The sequence below is a fragment of the Nerophis ophidion genome, linkage group LG07 (assembly GCF_033978795.1).
Source record: "Nerophis ophidion isolate RoL-2023_Sa linkage group LG07, RoL_Noph_v1.0, whole genome shotgun sequence".
In the NCBI taxonomy this organism is placed as follows: Eukaryota; Metazoa; Chordata; class Actinopteri; order Syngnathiformes; family Syngnathidae; genus Nerophis; species Nerophis ophidion.
In genome coordinates, this window is record NC_084617.1 from 77,358,066 (window position 1) to 77,382,499 (window position 24,434).

The 24,434-nt window shown below is 40.0% G+C and overlaps 2 protein-coding genes across 2 annotated transcripts; both read right to left on the reverse strand.

The window, feature by feature from the left end:
* Positions 1–1,993: 1,993 nt before the first annotated feature.
* On the reverse strand, positions 1,994–12,357 carry crybb2 (crystallin, beta B2). Its single transcript, XM_061907167.1, has 6 exons — positions 12,286–12,357; positions 9,348–9,435; positions 9,149–9,267; positions 4,743–4,875; positions 4,517–4,659; positions 1,994–2,296 (listed from the first exon to the last, which is right to left on the reverse strand). Exons 2-6 carry the CDS (start codon positions 9,408–9,410, stop codon positions 2,128–2,130), a joined length of 627 nt encoding a protein of 208 aa, XP_061763151.1. The 5' UTR covers positions 9,411–9,435; positions 12,286–12,357; the 3' UTR covers positions 1,994–2,127.
* A 4,694-nt stretch (positions 12,358–17,051) lies between these two features.
* Positions 17,052–23,538, reverse strand: LOC133555731 (beta-crystallin B3-like). The gene is made up of 5 exons (XM_061905038.1): positions 23,427–23,538; positions 20,232–20,350; positions 20,026–20,158; positions 17,505–17,647; positions 17,052–17,429 (listed from the first exon to the last, which is right to left on the reverse strand). Exons 1-5 carry the CDS (start codon positions 23,499–23,501, stop codon positions 17,186–17,188), a joined length of 714 nt encoding a protein of 237 aa, XP_061761022.1. The 5' UTR covers positions 23,502–23,538; the 3' UTR covers positions 17,052–17,185.
* Between the last annotated feature and the right edge of the window lie 896 nt (positions 23,539–24,434).

Below are 24,434 nucleotides of genomic sequence, written 5' to 3' on the forward strand. Positions count from 1 at the left end.
CTTTTTCCACTGAGGGCCGTACTCTGAAAAATCAAAGCAAGCGGGGGCCATTTTATTTTAAAAACCAATACAATATATGAATAAAAAATATGCATTTAGGCCTCCACTCAGGCTCGATCCCGGGGACCCCAAAGGGTTTTGGTAAAAATAAAATGTTAAAAATGTGTCATTATTCAGTGCTATTATTTTTATTATTATTCAAGTTTTAGATCTCTAGATCAACACTAGATCTATATGTCAATATGACGTTTTTAAAGATTTAAGTTGTATGCTCTTTTTGTCAAAGAAATCCATGTTTTATTATGTAAAAAAACAAAAATATGCAATATTTTCACCCAATAAAATTTTTAAGTAGAATATTAGAGATTATATAATAATTGGAACCGTAAAAAGGTCAAGAACTCATAACACCATGGATTTTAATTCACTCTTACTTTTTTGTGCAATGACACTTAAAACAAAACACACTGATCCTAAGGGGCCCTACTCATTAAAGAGTTAAAAAATAAATAATATATATATTTTTTTTTTTACTGTTTACTTTTAACACAATAATCTCGAGATTAACTTCAGATCTATTCGTCAAGTATACGTTTTTTTGTAGTTTATGTTTTTTGTTTGTTCATTTTAGGACCTTCTTTGAAAAAAAAAACAGCTCAGTTTTTTATATGGCAAACACAAAATATGCAACATTTGCCCCCAAAAATATCTCAAAGTGGAATATTTAATGTGACGTAATTGTAGCCTTGAATTGGTCAATAATTCATAACTAATTTTGATTCACTACTTTTTTTTCTTTTTTTAAGAAACAGCCTGCATGGCAACTTTGTGTTATTAGAGTAAACATTGCAACATGTTGTTACATTTCACCTGTTTGCTCTTTTATACCACTTTTTATGTTTTTAATTTTTTTTCAAAGTATTTTTTAAATGTGCCGTGGGGCCGTTAAAAAATGACCTACGGCCGCAAATGGCCCCCGGGCCGCACTTTGGACACCCCTGGTTTAAATCATACAATATGGTGTATTTATAGGTAAAATATACATATCCAATTTTCTGCATTATTTTGTGGCGATCACTCGGTGTGTGTTGCGATAATAAATGAAAGTTTTCAGATTTTTATGATAGAAAAAAACCTATCACATTGAAAAATAATGATGTTGACTTGTATGTTTTTTTAGATGGCAAATAATTAAAACATTGAAGATGCTTTAAAAAAATGATAAACAATGTGAATTCAAGTCTCCTGTTTGGAACTGACATGAAAGATAATTATGTGTATTGCATGATGTTTTGGTTTGCTATAAAAATAACATAAAATAAAATAAAATGAACATATGATATAAAACGAAAATCATGTATGGAAATATTTTTTGCGAAAAAACAAACCAAAAAAAAAAAAAGATTTGTCCAGAAGGACCAATAAAAGGTGCAGTTTCAAATAATTGGAATTTTCTGTCAACTCTTTTGTCAACATTGGGATTTGTTATATATTGTATATAATATATAAAAATATAATAACATATATCAGTATATATTATATAATGTATATGTAATATGTTGATATTACACATATGTCATATTTGATATTGCTACTATGGTACATTTTTACTCTACTTAATACCTGCATTATTTTAATTTTCCTGAAGGAACTCTGCTGAAGAAATCAATAAAGTACTATCTATCCATCTATCTTATCCTTTCCATCCTTTGAAACTGAACTACTGTGTAGAACAATTTCCCTTGTGGATCAACAAAGTTTGTCTCAGTTTAAGTCGAGTGGTTCAGGCTTTAAAGTGTTGAGAGGGGCTTTTTACAACTAGCTCACACATTTTTCAAACCAAAAAATATATGTTTTTAAAATGTTGATAATTTTCAGACTTACTAATTATAGTGAATACAAAGACATCTGCATAAATGTTGCAAAGAGCCCCTTTTAACCTCCTCAGTGAAACTAGCTAATCAGTACAGCATAGACCTGGCTCGGAGACAAGTAAGCAAGAACATTTTATTCATTTGCTTGAAGGATATCATGTCTGCACCGCTGCAATACGTTGGCCTACTGGTGCAAGGTGCAACTAATGAGGGCTGCAGAGGTCAAGGTTCATACTAGGAAACAATCACAAGCTTAGTTGACAGGGTGAAAAGCCCCCCTCTGATGCCACTGCATGTCTCTGACGCGCCGAACTGACTGGATCTGCGGGATCTGGGCCCCGAACTCCATGTTGTCCTTATACTCGCCCTTCTCAAACAGGTACTGGTAGCCTCTGTAGCCCGGGTACTGATAGCCCACCCAGCTGGTGGGACAGGAAATAGAGGAGGATTAGTCCTGAGTCCACATTGCGAAAAGTCAGTGGTTAAAAACAAGAAAAAAAAATACAAAAATGAGGGGTATTTTACTCAAACTAAGCAAAATGATCTGCCAGTGGAACAAGAACATTTGGCTTGTCAAGACTTTCCAAAACAAGCACAATTAACTAACCTCAATTAACCCCAACAGAGCTTGAAAAAAGGATATTCTCACTGATAACAAGTGCACTTTTCTTGGTAGAGAAAAAAAAGAGAACTCAATACGTTGAAAAATATTCTTCAATGAAGTAAATGCTAGTGCCATTATCTTAACGTCATGATGTGTGCTCACATTACATTTCTTGAAACCAGCAAACTCATACTAAAAACTAGTTTATTGTTGTTAATGGAAAGTCAACAAGGCAGGTGCTTGTTACTTTCAGGGTCTCCTAACCGCTCAGGCAAATGATATTGTCTAAAAAATGCATTTTTCCATGGACAACATGACATCATCGCGCCAAGTGCCTGCTCTTCCAGTCAGTTGGTGCACATACAGTATGTACAGCCCCGCCCACACCCAAATATGTTTTAATTGTAATTTTCAAGAATTCATCTGAATGTGCATGAACTATTTCTGTTCAAATTGTTAGAAATGTCACATATTAAAAGTTTAAATATGAACTGTTAGTTTACTGTACTGGGCCAATTGTACTACTTCATGAGTACAACTTTTCTATTGTTTCATTGAAAATAAAACACCAAAGTCCATTTGGCTGTCATCTCTTTTAATTGTGAGACAATTGTGTCAATGTCATGATTTTTTTTCATGCCTGAAATAAGAAATTATGACTTAAAAAAAGTAGTTTCATACTTGTGAGTGTTGATGACACAGCTTTGCAACACTTTATGTTCTAGTTTCTAGCATGTTTTACTCAATATAGGTCATCACATCACGGTGGCAGAGGGGTTAGTGCGTCTGCCTCACAATACGAAAGTCCTGAGTAGTCCTGGGTTCAATCCCGGGCTCGGGATCTTTCTGTGTGGAGTTTGCATGTTCTCCCCGTGACTGCGTGGGTTCCCTCCGGGTACTCCGGCTTCCTCCCACCTCCAAAGACATGCACCTGGGGATAGGTTGATTGGCAACACTAAATGGTCCCTAGTGTGTGAATGTTGTCTGTCTATCGGTGTTGGCCCTGCGATGAGGTTGTGACTTGTCCAGGGTGTACGCCGCCTTCCGCCCGATTGTAGCTGAGATAGGCACCAGCGCCCCCCGCGACTCCAAAGCGAATAAGTGGTATAAAAATGGATGGATGGAGGTCATCACATCTCAGAAACAATCTGTAATATCTTACTGAGATCATTTAGGTCCCATCCATCCATTCATTTTCTACCGCTTGTCCCTTTTGGGGGTCTTGGAGCCTATCTCAGCTGCATTTGGGCGGAAGGCGGTGTACACCCTGGACAAGTCGCCACCTCATCGCAGGGCCAACACAGATAGACAGACAACATTCACACACTAGGGACCATTTAGTGTTGCCAATCAACCTATCCCCAGGTGCATGTCTTTGGAGGTGGGAGGGGCCTATCCCCAGGTGCATGTCTTTGCAGGTGGGAGGGGCCTATCCCCAGGTGCATGTCTTTGGAGGTGGGAGGGGCCTATCCCCAGGTGCATGTCTTTGGAGGTGGGAGGGGCCTATCCCCAGGTGCATGTCTTTGGAGGTGGGAGGGGCCTATCCCCAGGTGCATGTCTTTGCAGGTGGGAGGGGCCTATCCCCAGGTGCATGTCTTTGGAGGTGGGAGGGGCCTATCCCCAGGTGCATGTCTTTGGAGGTGGGAGGGGCCTATCCCCAGGTGCATGTCTTTGGAGGTGGGAGGGGCCTATCCCCAGGTGCATGTCTTTGGAGGTGGGAGGAAGCCCACGCAGTCACGGGGAGAACATGCAAACTGCACACAGAAAGACTCTGAGCCTGCGATTGAACTCAGCACCACTCAGGACCTTCGTATTGTGAGGCACATGCACTAACCCCTATACCACCGTGCTGCCTAATTTAGGACCAAAACCCTTAAAACAAGTAAAAGACTTTAACATAAAATCTGCTTCGTGAGAAGAATGATCTTATCAGACAGAAAATAAGCAAGTATCACCCTTATTTGAGATATTTCATCTTACTTAGATTTCAGTTTTTGCGGTGCTTATGGTTTTATACGAGCTGACGGGATGGACTCACGTGCCGCTCTGAACTCGAACCGAGGAGACCTTTTCCTGGTAACCATGAGCATGGAAGCTGGGGACGTCGTCGTCAACGATCTCTATCTTCTTCCCCGCAAAGCTGGGGTTTTCATAAAGCACAATCTTGTGCTCCTGGCTGTCCTGGGGAAGTAGATGACCAGCATGAAGAGAGCCAAGCACATTTTTCATGGAAAACGCAAGAGTTAAAAAGTCTGCTTTCTCACCACTTTAATGGGTCGGAAGGCAACGATGGTGTCGCTGCGTCTGCTGTTGGTCCAGGAATCCCAGCGAGGATACTCCCCCTTCTCAAACACATACTGCTCGCCCTTGCAGTCCGCCTGCTCGTATCCCACCCATCTGAGGGCAAGTGTTGTTGTTGGTACACCACGGTGCTTTTTGAGCATTCCAGAGGCTAAAACTAATCCAAAGTAGGTGAATTTTGCCTGAGAACTAGCGTCCTCTGTAGTGGACATTGTTTTTGTTTTTTTTTAGTCTATGAGTTTTGAAAAATGCAGAATTAGAAATGTCCACTGCGCAGAACGCCGGCCCTCTGGAGGATATACTCGATGAAATGAATTGTATTTATATAGTGCTTTTTCTGGAGACTCAAAGTGCTTACATAGGAGAAATATAACCTTAGAGAAAAATGTCATTTATAACATTTGTACACACGTACAACACTTAAGACCTGTTTGTTTGTGTTTTAATTTCTCCTCTGTGTGTTTAGTATTTCCTGTCCTTAGTTCCTGTCAGCACTCTTATTTTGGTTCAGCTTCCTGTTTGTCTTTTGTTTCCCCTCAGCTGTGGCTGATTGGCACCTGGCCACACCTGATATCAATCAGCAAGCTCCTATTTTACCTCCTTTGTTCCTCCAGTCTTGGCTGGATTATTGTCGCTCTTGTGTCGTTGCTACCTGTCGTGATTTTTCGATGTCATCATTATAGCTACTACCTGTCATGCTACTATTTGTCCTTGTCGTCGAAGTGGTAAGCTGTTCCCGTTAGCTATTTGTAGTTTGTTTTCTCATAGCTTTTTGTTTTCGTGTTTTCTTGTTAGCCATTAGCTGTTTCCAGTTTTTCTGTTTCCTGCTAGATACCTGTTAGCTTCCACGCTAGGCCTTTTGTTTGTTTTCCGCCCACGTGCGCGCTTTTGGTTTGAACCCTTTGTTTGGTTTTGTTCTAGTTGTTTATATTAAAACCATGTTTTCTCCCTCCATGCCTGCCTCCTTCTCTGCATCTTGGGGTTCGTCAACAACAAACTTTGACAGAATAATCCGGCCATGACTGGAGGAACAAAGGAGGTAAAATAGGAGCTGGCTGATTGACATCAGGTGTGGCCAGGTGCCAATCAGCCAAAGCTGAGGGGAAACAAAGCACTCAGGGAGACAAACAGGAAGCTGAACCAAAATAAGAGTGCTGACAGGAACTAAGGACAGGAAATACTAAACACGCAGAGGAGAAACTAAAACACAAACAAACTGTCAGTGGCAAGCCTGACAAGCCCTTCAGTATATCAGTATGTGGAATTAAATGATGGAATGGATGAAGCAAAGCAATCAAACAATTTACTAATATGATCCAATTCAAAAAACTGTTCAAACCTAAAGTTTTTACAAAGTACAAAGAAGAACCATGAAAAACATTCTGAATTTATTCCATCCATCCATTCATTTTCTAGAAACTCTTATTTATCTCACAATATGAAATAAAACTTACTTCACTAATTATTATGTATTTATTTATTTGTAATGTTGTTAGTTATGGAGTATATTGTGAATAAATTGAGAACAGGAAGTGAACAAAGGTTTTAGCAACTGCTATGTAAAGTAAAAAGGGGTAGGATTAAATAAGCTCTGGTCCTTCCTACTCCTTTTGCAACATGTTGAATAGAGGAGCTGGAAATTGTGATGCATCATGTTGTATGCATGCATGTGTGATGTATCATGTTGTATGCATGCATGTGTGATGTATCATGTTGTATGCATGCATGTGTGATGTATCATGTTGTATGCATGCATGTGTGATGTATCATGTTGTATGCATGCATGTGTGATGTATCATGTTGTATGCATGCACGTGTGATGTATCATGTTGTATGCATGCATGTGTGATGTATCATGTTGTATGCATGCATGTGTGATGTATCATGTTGTATGCATGCATGTGTGATGTATCATGTTGTATGCATGCATGTGTGATGTATCATGTTGCATGCATGCATGTGTGATGTATCATGTTGCATGCATGCATGTGTGATGTATCATGTTGCATGCATGCATGTGTGATGTATCATGTTGCATGCATGCATGTGTGATGTATCATGTTGTATGCATGCATGTGTGATGTATCATGTTGTATGCATGCATGTGTGATGTATCATGTTGTATGCATGCATGTGTGATGTATCATGTTGTATGCATGCATGTGTGATGCATCATGTTGTATGCATGCATGTGTGGTGTATCATGTTGCATGCATGCATGTGTGTTGTATCATGTTGTATGCATGCATGTGTGATGTATCATGTTGTATGCATGCATGTGTGATGTATCATGTTGTATGCATGCATGTGTGATGTATCATGTTGTATGCATGCATGTGTGATGTATCATGTTGTATGCATGCATGTGTGATGCATCATGTTGTATGCATGCATGTGTGATGTATCATGTTGTATGCATGCATGTGTGATGTATCATGTTGTATGCATGCATGTGTGATGTATCATGTTGTATGCATGCATGTGTGATGTATCATGTTGTATGCATGCATGTGTGATGTATCATGTTGTATGCATGCATGTGTGATGTATCATGTTGTATGCATGCATGTGTGATGTATCATGTTGTATGCATGCATGTGTGATGTATCATGTTGTATGCATGCATGTGTGATGTATCATGTTGTATGCATGCATGTGTGATGTATCATGTTGTATGCATGCATGTGTGATGTATCATGTTGTATGCATGCATGTGTGATGTATCATGTTGTATGCATGCATGTGTGATGTATCATGTTGTATGCCTGCATGTGTGATGTATCATGTTGTATGCATGCATGTATGTGTGATGTATCATGTTGTATGCATGCATGTGTGATGTATCATGTTGTATGCATGCATGTGTGATGTATCATGTTGCATGCATGTGTGATGTATCATGTTGTATGCATGCATGTGTGATGTATCATGTTGTATGCATGCATGTGTGATGTATCATGTTGCATGCATGCATGTGTGATGTATCATGTTGCATGCATGCATGTGTGATGTATCATGTTGTATGCATGCACGTGTGATGTATCATGTTGTATGCATGCATGTGTGATGTATCATGTTGTATGCATGCATGTGTGATGTATCATGTTGTATGCATGCATGTGAGATGTATCATGTTGTATGCATGCATGTGTGATGTATCATGTTGTATGCATGCATGTGTGATGTATCATGTTGTATGCATGCATGTGTGATGTATCATGTTGTATGCATGCATGTGTGATGTATCATGTTGTATGCATGCATGTGTGATGTATCATGTTGTATGCATGCATGTGTGATGTATCATGTTGTATGCATGCATGTGTGATGTATCATGTTGTATGCATGCATGTGTGATGTATCATGTTGTATGCATGCATGTGTGATGTATCATGTTGTATGCATGCATGTGTGATGTATCATGTTGTATGCATGCATGTGTGATGTATCATGTTGTATGCATGCATGTGTGATGTATCATGTTGTATGCATGCATGTGTGATGTATCATGTTGTATGCATGCATGTGTGATGTATCATGTTGTATGCATGCATGTGTGATGTATCATGTTGTATGCTTGCATGTTCCAAATAAACTCAACTCATAGTGAAACCCATTAGTTACATCTTTTGCAGTCTGGGTTTTGTTAACCCGTGATCCACTGCCGCTTCGGTACCTAATAAAAGGACCTACTTGCAAGTCGCCTGTCTTCTCTGCATCCTGGGATCGCGTCAACCGCAACCGTAACAATGAGCCCTGCATCTTTTTTGTCTTGATCTCGCATGACAGTTTGGACGTCATTTTTTTCCTTGGTTTTGGTTTTATTTCCTGTCCGCCACTTCTCATTTTTGAGCGCTGCCTCCCTCGCCCGTCGCTAGTTGCCACTCAGGAATCTTTTTATGCCAGCCCATTATTGCTTGTTTTGCTTCCATGCTGCACAGCTTTCCCCACACTTCCTGTGCACTCCCCTGCCGCCTGTTTCTTAATATATGTTATTAAATACAGTTCATTTGCACTTTGCCTGCCGTCTCTGCATCCTGGGGTCCAGACAACAACATCCAACACCGAAACGCAACACTTTAATTTTTCTCTTTTTCCCTCGGTGTAAAAGCTTTGGACGACTGTGATGCACACTAAGATATCTAAACAAAACATTTGTTTTATGGCGACAAAGCAAATATTTGTAACCTCCTATATTGTGTCTAATTAACTTGATTTTTAGGGACAATAATAAACACTTTGTTGAACCACAAGGAACTATCTGAGTAAACCAGAACCACTTGAAGTCCTTTTGACACTCTTTCTCCTCATTTAGTCACCTGTGTCGCTGAATATCTTTTTTTTGTTTTCCAAAAGATTTGACACTCACGGTCCACAAAGCACCAATATGGAGCCCACTTTCTCCACGCCGGCTTCCTCCAGGTTGTTACAGGGACCAGTCAGCTCATGGCAGCGTCCCTGGAAGTTTTCCTGCTCATAGATGACCAACTGTGGGGAAACAATCCACAAGCGGAGATAATGATGTATTGATCCCATATTTCTACATTGTCAACTGCCACCAAGGTCACCTTGAGTGCACTGGAGCCTGGCTGCTGCTGCTTGGATGCAGGATTCTGGTGGTCTGTGGCCATAATAGATGGAGAGGCAAAGATGAAACTGAAATGAAACATGGCAGATATTTGCTTACTGAGAGAAAATATCAAAGAAAACACAGCGGTTATTTGGAACTACAGTAGCTATCTATCTATCTATCTATCTATCTATCTATCTATCTATCTATCTATCTATCTATCTATCTGTAGAACAGCTACTGCTACATAATAACTTTCAGTCAATACTGTAGTCCTCAGCAGAATACTTAAACCAGGGGTCCCCAAACTACAGATCTCCATTGATAATAATACTTGGGATAAACAAAGTTTTGTCCGCCGTGATGGTGTGGATTGGCATCTTAGAAGCGGCTTCGTACTGTGGATAGAAGATGCATTCGTCGCTCTCAAATTGGTGTTTTGGCAAGACATGCCCTCTCACACATGTTGTGTTGTTGTGATGAACTGTAACTAACTTGTTTTGTTTCAGAAAGTGATTGTTGTTCATCCTTACAGTGTAGACTAAGACGCCGCCTACATCTTGTATTTTTCCAAATGCACGTAAATAGTCTTTTTGGACGGTATTGAGCACTTATTGACGTGCATTTGTAACCACAACATGTCATAATTGTGGAAAAATAGTTAAAGAAAAGCAAAGACTGCTGTTCAAATCCTTCCATTTTTTTTGCACGTATAAACCTATACAACATTTTTAAACAACACAACAAAAACCTTGGAATATTTGTGTCACACCGCGGTGAGGGATGTCTTGTATTTATGTTACTCACATGTGAATAATGCTGTATAATAGACTGTATTTATATTACTCACATGTGAATAATGTAGTATAATAGACTGTATTTATATTATTCACATGTGAATAATGCTGTATAATAGACTGTATTTATATTACTCACATGTGAATAATGCTGTATAATAGACTGTATTTATATTATTCACATGTGAATAATGCTGTATAATAGACTGTATTTATGTTATTCCCAAGTGAATAATGCTGTATAATAGACTGTATTTATATTACTCACATGTGAATAATGCTGTATAATAGACTGTATTTATATTACTCACATGTGAATAATGCTGTATAATAGACTGTATTTATGTTATTCACATGTGAATAATGTTCTATAATAGACTGTATTTATGTTATTCACATGTGAATAATGCTGTATAATAGACTGATTTATATTATTCACATGTGAATAATGTTGTATAATAGACTGTATTTATATTATTCACTTGTGGATAATGCTGTATAATAGACTGTATTTATATTATTCAAATGTAAAAAATACCTTGGTGTTTATTGACTATTGTGAGCGAACTGTTTTGCTGAATTTCCTCCAGAGATCAATAAAGTACTTTCTATTTTATTGTATTCTTGGTTTTTTTTTGTCTTGTGAATTTCATGTTTTAGTTTTAAAAGTAACTCTCCTCTTGTTTCAGGTCACTTGTCCTTCCTTTTGTGTCATCAGTCTGACATCATCTCTGATCCTTGATTGTTTCCACCTGTTCCCCATTACACTCATGTGTCTTATATGCCCACGCCTCCCTTTGTGCTGTGCCAGAATGTCTCGTTGTTTCGTGCCTCTCTAACTTTAACAAGTCCTGTTAGTGATATTCATAAAAATACTACTCTTGAAAATAACCAATACCCTGAGTCCTATGTGATGCACTGTCGCCATTTTAAAGGGTTCTTATCAAATTTTAACAAATTGATATGCATATTTGTAGAGAGTATGCATGGGTGTCAAACAGGGGCTGCATAGTAAATTAATATTTAATGAACTGAATTAGTAAAATAAAAAAAGTCCAAAAAAAGACTTTAAAAAAGTGTACACATAACCTTTTTTATAATGTTATTTTGTTTTCTTTTTCATAGACCACCTTTGTGTCAGCTGTATTATTAGGGACCGAATGTCCCTTTGGGACAGAGGACCCTATTGAATTTCTAGCGTTTCTTTCTTTCTTTCTTTCTTTCTTTCTTTCTTTCTTTCTTTCTTTCTTATTATTCCACAGCTTTGAGCTGTAATTTGACCCACTTAGCATGCTTCAAAACTCACCAAATTTGACACAAACGTTGCGTCTAATCAAAAAACCTAACCCCAAAACTAAAAATTGCGCTCTAGCGCCCCCTAGGAAGAAAACGCAGACAAAACTGCCTGTAACTTCCAGTAGGAATGTCCTAGAGGCATGAAAAAAAAACCTCTATGTAGGTCTCACTTAGACCTACATTTCATACACTGACACCCGTCAGCAAAAATCAACAGGAAGTTTGCAATTCCCCCTTCAAAACAAAAGTTTTGTAAAAACACTCACCTTTGCCTCTTTGAGCTGTAATTTGACCCTCTTTTACTTTTATATATACTCGGTCCCGTCCATCGCTGCTTGCAGCTTTGATTATGATTGTTACTATGGGTGTAATATCCACGTTTCAAATTATTCTCATATGACGTCTTTTTTTCATATTTCTTTTTAATGTTGTTCAAAACACTTAAGTCAACTTTGTTTGCTATTTTGGAGTTTTAATTCCAGCTAAAAGATACACATTCATCAAATACAAATTAATTGAACTACAAATTAGAATAAGTAAGGATAACTGTGCCTACTTTTAGAGGTTGGGTGTCGAAAGTGCGGCACACAAACTGTTTTTTTACTTGGCCTACGGCACAAAAAAAAACAAAATATAATGCAACAATATTGATACTGATGCTATGAGTGATAACATGCTGTTCCACGTGTAGCAACACTGACAAAATAATCATATCAAAAACATTTTTTCACAGGAACAAAAGTAAATTAGTCCAAAGTCAGGTCTAGTTTAAACATTCATGTTAAATGAAACAAACCATGCTGTAAGAATGTGGAATAAAAGTAAAAGAGGAGAAGTGCTTACCAGTGCCAGTCTGTGCCAGTGTGGTAGCGATGGTGTTGTGCGCTCAATTTATACGGCAAACCCAGGGGTGGTGACTCTGCCAACAGCACCCGCTGTGAGCATGCCAGCCCGCAGAGCAGCCCGCCATAGGCTGGCCGGGCTGAAATGAGGGGTCACCGCCTGCTTTCCCTTTCACACACACCCACAAAGTTATTTCATTAGTTGTCACTTTTATCCAGCCTGTCATTGTTCCGTATCCTCATGATTCAGCACAAACGGTGCCAGGAGTCCACACTCACAATGAGTGCGGCAGGAGAGGGAGCATTCCTGTGTTGACCCCATATATATATATATATATATATATATATATATATATATAAGTTTGTGTTTTTTTTTCTAAATGTGTTAGTATTATCAACAGGACACGTTGTACATAGTCACAACTATAAAATACAAACCCCAAAAGCAGTGAAGTTGTCACCTTGTGTAAATGCTAAATAAAAATAGAATACAATGATTTGCAAATCCTTTTCAACTCATATTCAATTGAATAGACTGCAAATACAAGATATTTCATGTTTAAACTAGAAAACCTTGTTATTTTTTGCAAATATTAGCTCATTTGGAATTTGATGCCTGCAACATGTTTCAAAAAAGCTGGCACAAGTGGCAAAAAAGAGTGAGAAAGTTGAGGAATGCTCATCAAAGACTTATTTGGAACATCCCACAGGTGAACAGGCTAATTGGGAACAGGTGGGTGCCATGATTGGCTTTAAAAGCAGCTTCCATGAAATGTTCACTCGTTCACAAAAAAGGACGGGGCGAAGGTCACCACTTTGTCAACAAATGCCTGAGCAAATTGGTTAAGAACAACATTTTTCAAAGAAGCTATTGCAAGGAATTTCGGGATTTCACCATCGACGCTCTGTAATATCATCAAAAGGTTCAGATAATCTGAAGAAATCACTGCACGTAGGCGGAAACCAACATTGAATGCCCGTGACCTTGGATCCCTCAGGCGGTACTGCATCAAAAAGCGACATCAGTGTGTAAAGGATATCACCACCTGGGCTCAGGAACACTTAAAAAAAAACACTGTCAGTCACTACAGTTTGTCGCTATATCTTTAAGTGCAAGTTAAAACTCTACTATGCAAAGCCAAAGCCATTTATCAACAACACCCAGAAACGCTTCGCTGGGCCCGAGCTCATTTAAGATGTACTGATGCAAAGTGAAAAAGTGTTCTGTGGTCTGACGAGTCCACATTTCAAATTGTTTTTGGAAACTGTGGACATCATGTCCTCCGGAACAAAGAGGAAAAGAACCATTCAAACTGTTCTAGGCGCAAAGTGTAAATGGCAGCATGTGTGATGGTATGGGGGTGTATTAGAGGCCAAGGCATGGCTAACTTACACATCTGTGAAGGCACCATTAATGCTGAAAGGTACATACAGCTTTTGGAGCAACATACGTCGCCATCCAAGCAACGTTATCATGGACGCCCCTGCTTATTTCAGCAAGACAATACCAAGCCTCGTGTTACAACAGCTTGACTTCATAGTAAAAGAGTGTGGGTACTAGACTTGAAAATGTGTGGTGCCAAATAAAGGCTTAAATACCACAATGGAGACCCCGGACTGTTGAACAACTTAAGCTGTACATCAAGCAAGAATGGGAAAGAATTCCACTTCAAAAAAGTGTCTCCTCAGTTCCCAAACCTTTACTGAGTGTTGTTAAAAGGAAAGGCCATGTAACACACTGGTAAAAATGCCCCTGTGCCAACGTTTTTGCAGAGTGTTGCTGCCCTTAACTTCTAAGTTCATGATTATTTGCTGAATAAAAGTAAGTTTGTCAGTGTGAAGATGAAATATCTTGTCTTTGCAGTCTATTTAATTGAATATAAGTTGAAAAGGATTTGCAGACCATTGTATTCTCTTTTTATTTACCATTTACAAAACGTGACAACTTCACTGCTTTTGTAGTTTATAATTAAGCCAACATGTGTTTAGACTATGTAAGGCAGGGGTGTCAAAGTCATTTTAGCTCAGGGGCCACAAGGAGCTCAGGGGCCACAAGGAGCTCAGGGGCCACAAGGAGCTCAGGGGCCACAAGGAGGAAAATGTGTGAACACACGGGCTGCACTATTAAAATCATGGCATTAAAACTAAAAAATAAAGACAACTTTAGATTGTTTTTTTTTTCTATGGCCAAAAATATAACAAACACATTCCGAAAATATTCCAATAAAAATATGGAAAAAGCGGTAAATTTTAGATCCATGAAGTAAAGAATGGTAAATGGGTTGTACTTGTATTGCGCTTTTCTACCTTCAAGGTACTCAAAGCGCTTTGACACTACTTCCACATTTACCCATTCACACACACATTCACACACTGATGGAGGGAGCTGCCATGCAAGGCCCCAACCAGCACTCATTAGGAACAAGGGTGAAGTGTCTTGCTGAGGACACAACGGACGTGACGAGGTTGGTACTAGGTGGGAATTGAACCAGGGACGCTCGGGTTGCGCACGGCCACTCTCCCACTGCGCCACGCCGTCCCATAAATGAAGTAATGTTTATGACAACCTTTTTCCAAACCACATTGTAGAATGTGAGATATAACAGGATAATGCATACATTTATCATTTGTTTTCAAAACGCTTACATTAAAGTGGAACCCCAAAAATGTACTGTGGGACCCCATTTTTATGACTTGATGAGGTCCCTGGGAACCCATTTTGAAAATTGCACGCACCAACACAGATGGAGTATTAATGCGTGCAAAGCAGCAGCGGGCGGCTGTGGCCTGCGGGCCGCTTCTAATACTAATCAAATATCATCTCAGGGGCCATGGATCATTCATTCATGGGCCGGATCTGACCCGCAGGACTTGACTTTGACACCCCTGATGCGAGGTAACCCCCAAATTCTGAACCCCCATACACAAGACTTGTAAAGGGCCCCCCCCACCCCATAAACCCCACTTCACCGCCCCATACACACTCACACTTGGTAGGTTTACATGCACTAGAAAAATGATTATTGCCTGGATTATTTTATTTATGTTTTTAACTTTTAAAGATGGGGTTAACATACACTATCTCAATAAACTGCCACATAAAAAAATAAATAAATACAATTATATATATATATATGTATATATATATATATATATATATATATATATGTATGTGTGTGTGTATACTTTTGGACACTTGGTAGCATCCTAAAAGCACGGCGGCTTCTGAGGACCCCCAACCAGAGGTCCAGGACACAGACAGCAGGCCCATCAAAATGTTATATTTACAATTGTTATTATATATGAAATATAATAATATCTAAAACTAGTTGTTCCTTTTCAATAATTTGACCTTTGTACCGTCCTTTAGCTATGGACCTTCTGCTTGAACTTTGTCTTCCTTCTCTGCATCCTGGGATCACACCAAGGGCCGACATTTATCTTTCTCCAAAAGTTCAGACGAATCATATGAAACTTGAAGAACATTTTTTAATTACAAATAGCGCAATTCAAATTAATTTGTTCCAGACGTCCAAAATAAATCTACACAAAACGCTTCGATTGAAAGTTCTTGACCTGCTATCAGCAGTCTTGCCCAGGTCTTCAGCGTGAACAACAATGGCTTTTGAAGATTTGGTCCCGCTCAAGTCCCCCTCTTCGTCTGCCACAAGTGTGGACAATTCTAAATGCCAGCCTTGCCAGCCTTGCCAGCCTTGCCAGCGGCGACGAAGTTCCTGTCTTGTCCCTGCTGGCTTTGTGGACACTTGGCCTGGCAACCCGCTGCCAACTACAAGTTTGTACTCCCGCCGACCTCAAGTGACTTCAAACCTAGTTTTTTCAGGATGTCTGGAATCCGTCCTTTAGGAATCCGGGTCAATTCTTGATGTTTAGTTTGGTAACATTATCTTAAGTTTACTTTTGTTTCAGCGCCTTCTTTAGTTTTCACAGTTGCCATGGGCACTGGTTGTTGCACCTGCCTCTGATTAGTGGTCAAGACACTCTCCTGCGCCTGATCACTAATCAGAGAGTTATTTACGCCTGTTTGGTCCTTCCAGTTGGCCCTGGCAGTCTGTTCGCGCTTTGCAACAAGCTAAGTTTGGCTTAGTTTTTAATTTATGCTATGCTAAGCTACGCTGTCTCCAGTTCAGTGAGTTTGTATTGTGCCTCTTAGTTTGGATTTAATCGTCATTCTTACCGCCGATCCGTCTCTTGCCGTTTCCTTCTGGATCTTGGATACACAACCTTTGCAGACATGCGACCCAATTGTACACTACTTACAGTATAAACACTTTGTAGGGTGCAACATACTGACAGAATCAGCTTAATGGCAAAGATTCCTTCGTAGCTAGGCAACACAATTTAGTCTATAAACTACTGCCTTTTAATGTCTTGGAATAGCAAGTGCATGCAGAGTCTGCTGTACGATACTTGCAAATGAGAGTAGGAAATGTTGGAAAACAAGATACGACACCTGATAAAACATCAACACACACCAATGTTGACTAATTCCAAGGTACCAGGAATTGGTACCGTATCAATACAAATGTGAAAGGTACCAATCCCTAGTTCAATGTAGGACACAGAGATGTAGAGAATGTGATGCACTGGCTTTTAATAGAAAGCTGACATCCAGTCTGTAGTCGCCGCGTGCCAGTCACATGACAGAATACACGATTAATAAAAGTGGATGAATATGTTCACACACCGTAGCTATGTTGGGTAGTCTTGGCCTAGACTGGAGTTTATCACATCACCAACAAACACCAATTCCATGTCAAAGACTTTATTAAATGTATTTCATTCTATTGGCCCCTGAAACATTAATGGCACTGATTTGTGGGCCCAAGCAGCATCTCTCGTGGTTAGTGAAGGCGGGGACTCGAGGCCGGGCTGTAACCTGCTCAGCTGGCCCCAGCTTTGGCAGAGGGAGCAGGCGGCATCGGAGTGGGATCCGGGTCCGGACCAGGACCCGGAGCTGGGTCCGGAGCAGAGAAGCAGCCCCTTTTGTGCCACTGCATGTCCCGCACACGTCGGACAGACTGAATCTGCGGTGCTGGGGCCTCCCAGTCGTTCCAGTGCTTGAAATCCCCTTGCTCGAATATAAACTGGCGCCCCCTATAGCCTGGGTATTGGTACCCAACCCATCTGGAGGGGGGGGGAGCACATTCAGCGCGTGAACAGCAAAAAGTATTCACATTCGAGAGAAAGTGTAAGTCTTACGTTCCGTGAAGAGCTTTGACGCTTGCGACGCGGTCCTGAAAACCGTGGCCCCACAGACTGGGGACGTCGTCATCAATGATCTCCATCTTGCGACCTGTAAAGGCGGGGTTCTCAAACAGGTGCAGCTTGTGCTCAGCTCCGTCCTGCAGATGGAAGACACACACGGTGATGTTGACGTGGTCGTCTTACTCGCTGACACTCATGGAGGGCGGACGCTCCCCTTTCTTCTCCCTTATCTCTCCTGCTTGCTTCTTTCTCTTGTCCTAACTTTCTTGTTGCCTCTTTTTGCACTGCTCTCCAAATCTAGACATTGGAACTATTTAAATGGCCTCAACCAAATTGACAAGAGCTTGTGTTTGGGGGAACCTGCTTGTGGTGACGCAGCAGTTGTTGCTGGACACACCACGGACTCTTGGGAGGAGAAGGAGTGCCACGTGCCTGGCGACACTTCCAGTGGAGGATGTGAAGATATCTACCTAGTCTGAATTAAGACAACAGGACATCTGCTGATTGGAGTAAGCGTCGCTCTGGTTTGTCCACAAATTGGAAGTTGCTGGCAGTCTTCAAAATAACCCAAAAGCTGCCACAAATGATTGGAGGATGCGGGAAGAACTGTGGACACTCTTGTGATTTGGATCACATCGGACTGTCTGCCCCGCAGGATGAATGTTGAGGACCAGTCATGGACAATTTAGAGTGAAAAGCAAATTTTATTTCCACTCGCATACAAAACATTCTAACTTGGATTGTTTCCCTGGCTTGGAGACTCTCCAGAAGGACAGTGCGGCGAAGACAAAACAAACTCCCTTCTTGTCTCTCATGGACACACACCTGTTGTTGTTGACTTTGGGCTGACTATCGGCTGCACGACATCAAGGCCGCGGAAAAGAGATACACCGCAGGCTTACACACACACACATGCATCCACAAAAATATACGCCACACACACATACCCCGCACCCCCCAATCCAACGCCCTCAACACAACTCCCATAGGGGTGATGAAAGGATGGTCAGCGCCTGAGAGCTGCAGCCTGCCACCATGACCCCCCACTCCCTCCCCTCTGTTGCTAGATATCTGGAGATCTACTGTAAGGCTTGCCACTGACAGTTTGTTTGTGTTTTAGTTTTTCCTCTGTGTGTGTTTAGTATTTCCTGTTTTTAGTTCCTGTCTGTTTCCTGTTTTTTTCCCCCTGTGTGCTGTTTCCCCTCAGCTGCAGCTGATTGATACCTGGCCACACCTGGTGTCAATCAGCCTAATTCTATTTGAGTCTGTTTTTGTCCTCCAGTCAGTTGCTGGGTTATTGTTGCGGTCAGCCATATTCGATAGTGGTTTGTAGCTTATTGTCTTTTGTTCCCTGCTTCCAAGTTTTTTTTCATATTATAAGCACGACTTCTGTTTCCTACTCGTTACCTGCTAGATTCCACGCTAGGCCTTTTTGTTTGTTATCCGCCCACGTGCGCGCTTTTTGTTTATACCCTTTGTTTGTTTTTGTCTTAGTATTTTCAATCAATGAAGCATTTAAGTCTCACCTTAAAACTCATCTGTATACTCTAGCCTTTAAATAAACCTCCTTTTTAGACCAGTTGATCTGCCGCTTCTTTTCTTTCTCCTATGTCCCCCCCTCCCTTGTGGAGGGGGTCCGGTCCGATGACCATAGATGAAGTACTGGCTGTCCAGAGTCGAGACCCAGGATGGACCGCTCGTCGGGACCCAGGATGGACCGCTCGCCTGTGTATCGGTTGGGGACATCTCTACGCTGCTGATCCGCCTCCGCTTGGGATGGTTTCCTGTGGACGGGACTCTCGCTGCTGTCTTGGATCCGCTGTGTTGGAGCCACTATGGATTGAACTTTCACAGTATCATGTTAGACCCGCTCGACATCCATTGCTTTCGGTCCCTTAAAGGGGGGGGTTGCCCACATCTGAGGTCCTCTCCAAGGTTTCTCATAGTCAGCATTGTCACTGGCGTCCCACTGGATGTGAATTCTCCCTGCCCACTGGGTGTGAGTTTTCCTTGCCCTTTTGTGGGTTCTTCCGAGGATGTTGTAGTCGTAATGATTTGTGCAGTCCTTTGAGACATTTGTGATTTGGGGCTATATAAATAAACATTGATTGGTCTTAGTATTTTAATGAAAACATGTTTACCTGCAAAATGGCTGCCTCCTTCTCTGCATCTTGGGGTTTGTCACCAACACACTTTGACATGTACGTTGTAATATGTATATGTGCTTTGCTATGGAGGTTTTTTCCCACTCCAGACTGGGCCCCCTGAGGAGCCCAGTCTAGATTGTATTTTTTTCACTCATCCTTCCCCAGCGTTGACCTTTTTCCCATCTTTTACGGAGCGCCTTGTGGCGACTCATCAGCGTTCCTGTTCTGTAACCTTGTACACTGTTTCTTTGTCTCATCTTGAACGGGTTTGTGCTGAAAACAAAGTTTCATTGTACCTGTGCAATGACAATAAAGACCTATCCTGTCCTATCTTATCCTTGCCATGGACGTTGAGACGGTCTACTCACCACTTTGAGCGGCCTTAGAGACAACAGGCAGTTGCTGTTCTGACTGTTGGTCCAGGTGTCCCAGCGAGGGTACTGGCCTTTTTCCAGAATGAACTGTTCCCCCTTGAAGCCGTGGCGATCGTAACCCACCCAGCTGCCAGGAAAGAAGAAGACAGGAACATGAAAGAATATTTCCCACACATGTGAACATAAGAAATATGACTTACGGCCCAGATTCTACGATCAGCGAGCCGACCTTCTTGAGACTTTTGTCTAGTACATCTTTGCACTCTGCAGAGAATTCAGCTTTGCTGCCCTGGAAGTTCTCAAATTCAAACAGCACCACCTGGACCACAAAGAAAAATGATGTATTAAAAAAAATGGCTGCGTTCAGTTTGCCATAAACTAGACCTGAGCAAACTAAGACCTGTTCAGCTTTTCAATCTGGAGCGCCGGACATTCCTAAATATATTTTTTAGATGTTTAAGATGTAAAGTGTAGCTGCAATTATGATGTGCACTCATCTTTTCACATTAGCAGAAGTCTTCAAACATACTAAGTCTTTACATGCTTGGAATCTGCATCATATACTAATTACTATGCTCATCTAATTACTTACTATGTCATCTAATTACTTACTATGTCATCTAATTACTTACTATGTCATCTAATTACTTTCTATGCTCATCTAATTACTTACTATGCTCATCTAATTACTTACTATGTCATCTAATTACTTACTATGTCATCTAATTACTTTCTATGCTCATCTAATTACTTATTATGTCATCTAATTACTTACTATGTCATCTAATTACTTACTATGTCATCTGATTACTTACTATGTCATCTAATTACTTACTATGTCATCTAATTACTTACTATGCTCATCTAATTACTTACTATGCTCATCTAATTACTTACTATGTCATCTAATTAGTTACTATGCTCATCTAATTAGTTACTATGTCATCTAATTAGTTACTATGCTCATCTAATTAGTTACTATGTCATCTAATTACTTACTATGCTCATCTAATTACTTACTATGTCATCTAATTAGTTACTATGTCATCTAATTACTTACTATGTCATCTAATTACTTACTATGCTCATCTAATTACTTACTATGTCATCTAATTAGTTACTATGCTCATCTAATTAGTTACTATGCTCATCTAATTACTTACTATGCTCATCTAATTAGTTACTATGCTCATCTAGGGGCGGTATAGCCCGGCTGGTAGAGTGGCTGTGCCAGAAACTTGAAGGTTCCAGGTTCAATTCCTTGCTTCCGCCATCCTAGTCACTGCCGTTGTGTCCTTGGGCAAGATACTTTACCCACCTGCTCCCAGTGCCACCCACACTGCTTTAAATGTAACTTAGATATTGACTTTCACTATGTAAAAGCACATTGAGTCACTAGAGAAAAGCGCTATATAAATATAATTCACTTCACTTCATGTAATTAGTTACTATGGTCATGTAATTAGTTACTATGGTCATGTAATTAGTTACTATGGTCATGGGAGTCACAGCAGGTCAGACGAGGCATCAAGCATTTCCACAGAATGTTTTCAAAACGAACCTGAAATGTTGGTGTCAGGGACAGATGTGGATGGACATTTTTACAACAAAGTTGTAAAGCTTAAAAAAACTGTAAAACTTAGTAATATATCAGATATATCAGATTCAAAAGTGTTTTTTCCCCACCCTCTGTGTTCATATTTCGCTGTGTTTGTTGCATTTTTGTTTTGCCTGATTGTAAAATATGTGGATGGAGAGGGGGTGTGATGTTCATATGTTGTCAATATTCAGTGTTTTATCCTTCATAGTTAATATTGTCAATCCCATAATTCTTTATTTTCATCTACATTCTGGGTGTCTTATTCCGTAAAAAAAATGTAAAATGCCATTCAGTTTTTTCAGGCGGTCTGTCGTAAAGTTTTTTAGCATTCAATCAGACATTATCGGGAGGTTTTGTATTAGTGTTCCTAAAAATAGATATACCGGCCCCCAGACACATTTTTTTCTCTAAATTTGGCCCCTAAGTCAAAAATGATAGCCTAACCCTAAAACATAATTACCGGTACATTTTAAAATGCTTTTAGTATTCAATCAGACATTTTTGTGAGGTTTTGTATTGCTGTACACATACTGTACAGCAGATTTTCAAAGCTTACACACACACACACACACACACACACATATATATATATATATATATATATATATATATATATATATATATATATATATATATATATATATATATTTATATTAGGGATGCACCGATTAATCGGTAACCGAATATATTCGGCCGAATATGGCAAAAAAAGCCACATTCGGTCTTTGGTGGAATGAGTTAAAAACAAGGCCGAATAGTGGCGTGTGACGCAATTTTTTGACGCGGTGACGTTGGGATATGTTGTGTACCTGTATAAGTGTATGAGGTTACAAGCACACACTTATTGAGATTTACTTGAGCCTTCTGTTTACATTATTAGTCTGTTGTGTAGGCTACCTGTATAAGTGTATGAGGTTACAATGTAGGCTACCTGTATAAGTGTATGAGGTTACAAGCACACACTTATTGAGATTTACTTGAGCCTTCTGTTTACATTATTAGCATATCTACTGTGGCTAAGCAGACTTTTGCCAAAAGGACAATAATTCATTTGTTGTGGGTTTATCCACTTTAATGCACTTTATTTTTTTTGGAATGCATGTTTTGTTTGAAGGCCTAATATAAATGAAAAACTTTGTGCTTTTTTGAAAAGCAAAGGCTACTGGAATATTAAAAAAATGTCAATATTCAATAAAAAAATAATTTATTTGAAAAACATGTCTAAATATTTATTCTAGGCTATTTATGTAATACAAAAAAATTTGTGAAAAACTGCATTCATTATTCGGTATTCGGCCAAGCGTTTAAATTTTTTTCGGCTTCGGCTTCGGCCACAAATTTTCATTTCGGTGCATCCCTTATATATATATATATATATATATGTATACATATTTCAGTTACTTCATTTATCATTTGTTTTCAAAACGCTTGCAAAAAAGCTTAAAATACCGCTTCTAATACTAATCAAATATCATCCTGGGGGCCATAGATCATTCGCCCCTGCATTAAATATTCAATTTTATTGACATTTTGTCACTAAAGTTGTATTTGTGTCTAAATATATTTTTTAAGAACGGGATCCTAACTGATGATGTGGTTGTGGCTTGTGCAGCCCTTTGAGACTCTGGTGATTTAGGGCTATATAAATAAACATTGACTGATTGATTGATTGATTAAGTAAATTGAAATGATGTAAGCAGTTAACAACCTGTGATGAATCATAATTGATCCACATTCCAAAAGTGTGCAGAATGTAATAAAAAGTTGTAGAAGAAGTATGAAGGTGAGGAGATACCTTGAAAGGGGCCCCGGCGCCACCTTGGCTCTTCCCAGCTGCCAGCTGCTCTGGAGCACCTTGTTGTTCCGACATCCTTTCAGTCGCTCCTCTCCTTCCAGGCGACACACATAACATTGTGTTATTTGTATTTGCCTTCAAAGCTTCATCACTTCACATTAAGGCCACACAAACACAGTGGGGCAATAACTTAAATACAGTGGGGCAAACAAGTGTTTAGTCAGCCAGCGATTGTGCAAGTTCTCCCACTTCAAATGATGACAGAGGTCTGTAATGTTCATCATAGGTACACTTCAACTGGGAGAGACAGAATGTGAAAAAAAATCCAGGAATTCACATTGTAGGAATTTTAAAGAATTTATTTGTAAATGATGGTGGAAAATAAGTATTTGGTCAAGCATTCAAAGCTCTCACTGATGGAAGGAGGTTTTGGCTCCAAATCTCAGGATACATGGCCCCATTCATTCTTTCCTTAACACGGATCAATCGTCCTGTCCCCTTAGCAGAAAAACAGCCCCAAAGCATGATGTTTCCACCCCCATGCTTCACAGTAGGTATGGTGTTCTTGGGATGCAACTCAGTATTCTTCTTCCTCCAAACACCACCAGTTGAGTTGATACCAAAATGGATACATGGATGATACAGCAGAGGATTGGGAGAATGTCATGTGGTCAGATGAAACCAAAATAGAACTTGTCGTGTTTGGAGGAAGAAGAATACTGAGTTGCATCCCAAGAACACCATACCTACTGTGAAGCATGGGGGTGGAAACATCATGCTTTGGGGCTGTTTTTCTGCTAAGGGGACAGGACGATTGATCCGTGTTAAGGAAAGAATGAGAGCTTTGAATGCTTGAGCAAATACTTATTTTCCACCATCATTTACAAATAAATTCTTTAAAATTCCTACAATGTGAATTCCTGGATTTTTTTTTCCCCATTCTGTCTCTCCCAGTTGAAGTGTACCTATGATGAAAATGACAGACCTCTGTCATCATTTGAAGTGGGA

What these genes read in the sequence shown, in the direction of transcription:
- LOC133555731 (XM_061905038.1), bottom strand. Translation starts at nt 23,501, where the DNA reads ATGTCGGAACAACAAGGTGCTCCAGAGCAGCTGGCAGCTGGGAAGAGC. An exon ending in GCGCCGGGGCCCCTTTCAAG is followed by an intron (nt 20,351 to 23,426) that starts GTATCTCCTCAC and finishes TTTGTGGTCCAG; the next exon opens with GTGGTGCTGTTTGAATTTGA. An exon ending in CTCTAAGGCCGCTCAAAGTG is followed by an intron (nt 17,648 to 20,025) that starts GTGAGTAGACCG and finishes TTCCATCTGCAG; the next exon opens with GACGGAGCTGAGCACAAGCT.
- crybb2 (XM_061907167.1), bottom strand. Translation starts at nt 9,410, where the DNA reads ATGGCCACAGACCACCAGAATCCTGCATCCAAGCAGCAGCAGCCAGGC. An exon ending in ATATTGGTGCTTTGTGGACC is followed by an intron (nt 4,876 to 9,148) that starts GTGAGTGTCAAA and finishes ACTTGCCCTCAG; the next exon opens with ATGGGTGGGATACGAGCAGG. An exon ending in GTTCGAGTTCAGAGCGGCAC is followed by an intron (nt 2,297 to 4,516) that starts GTGAGTCCATCC and finishes CTGTCCCACCAG; the next exon opens with CTGGGTGGGCTATCAGTACC.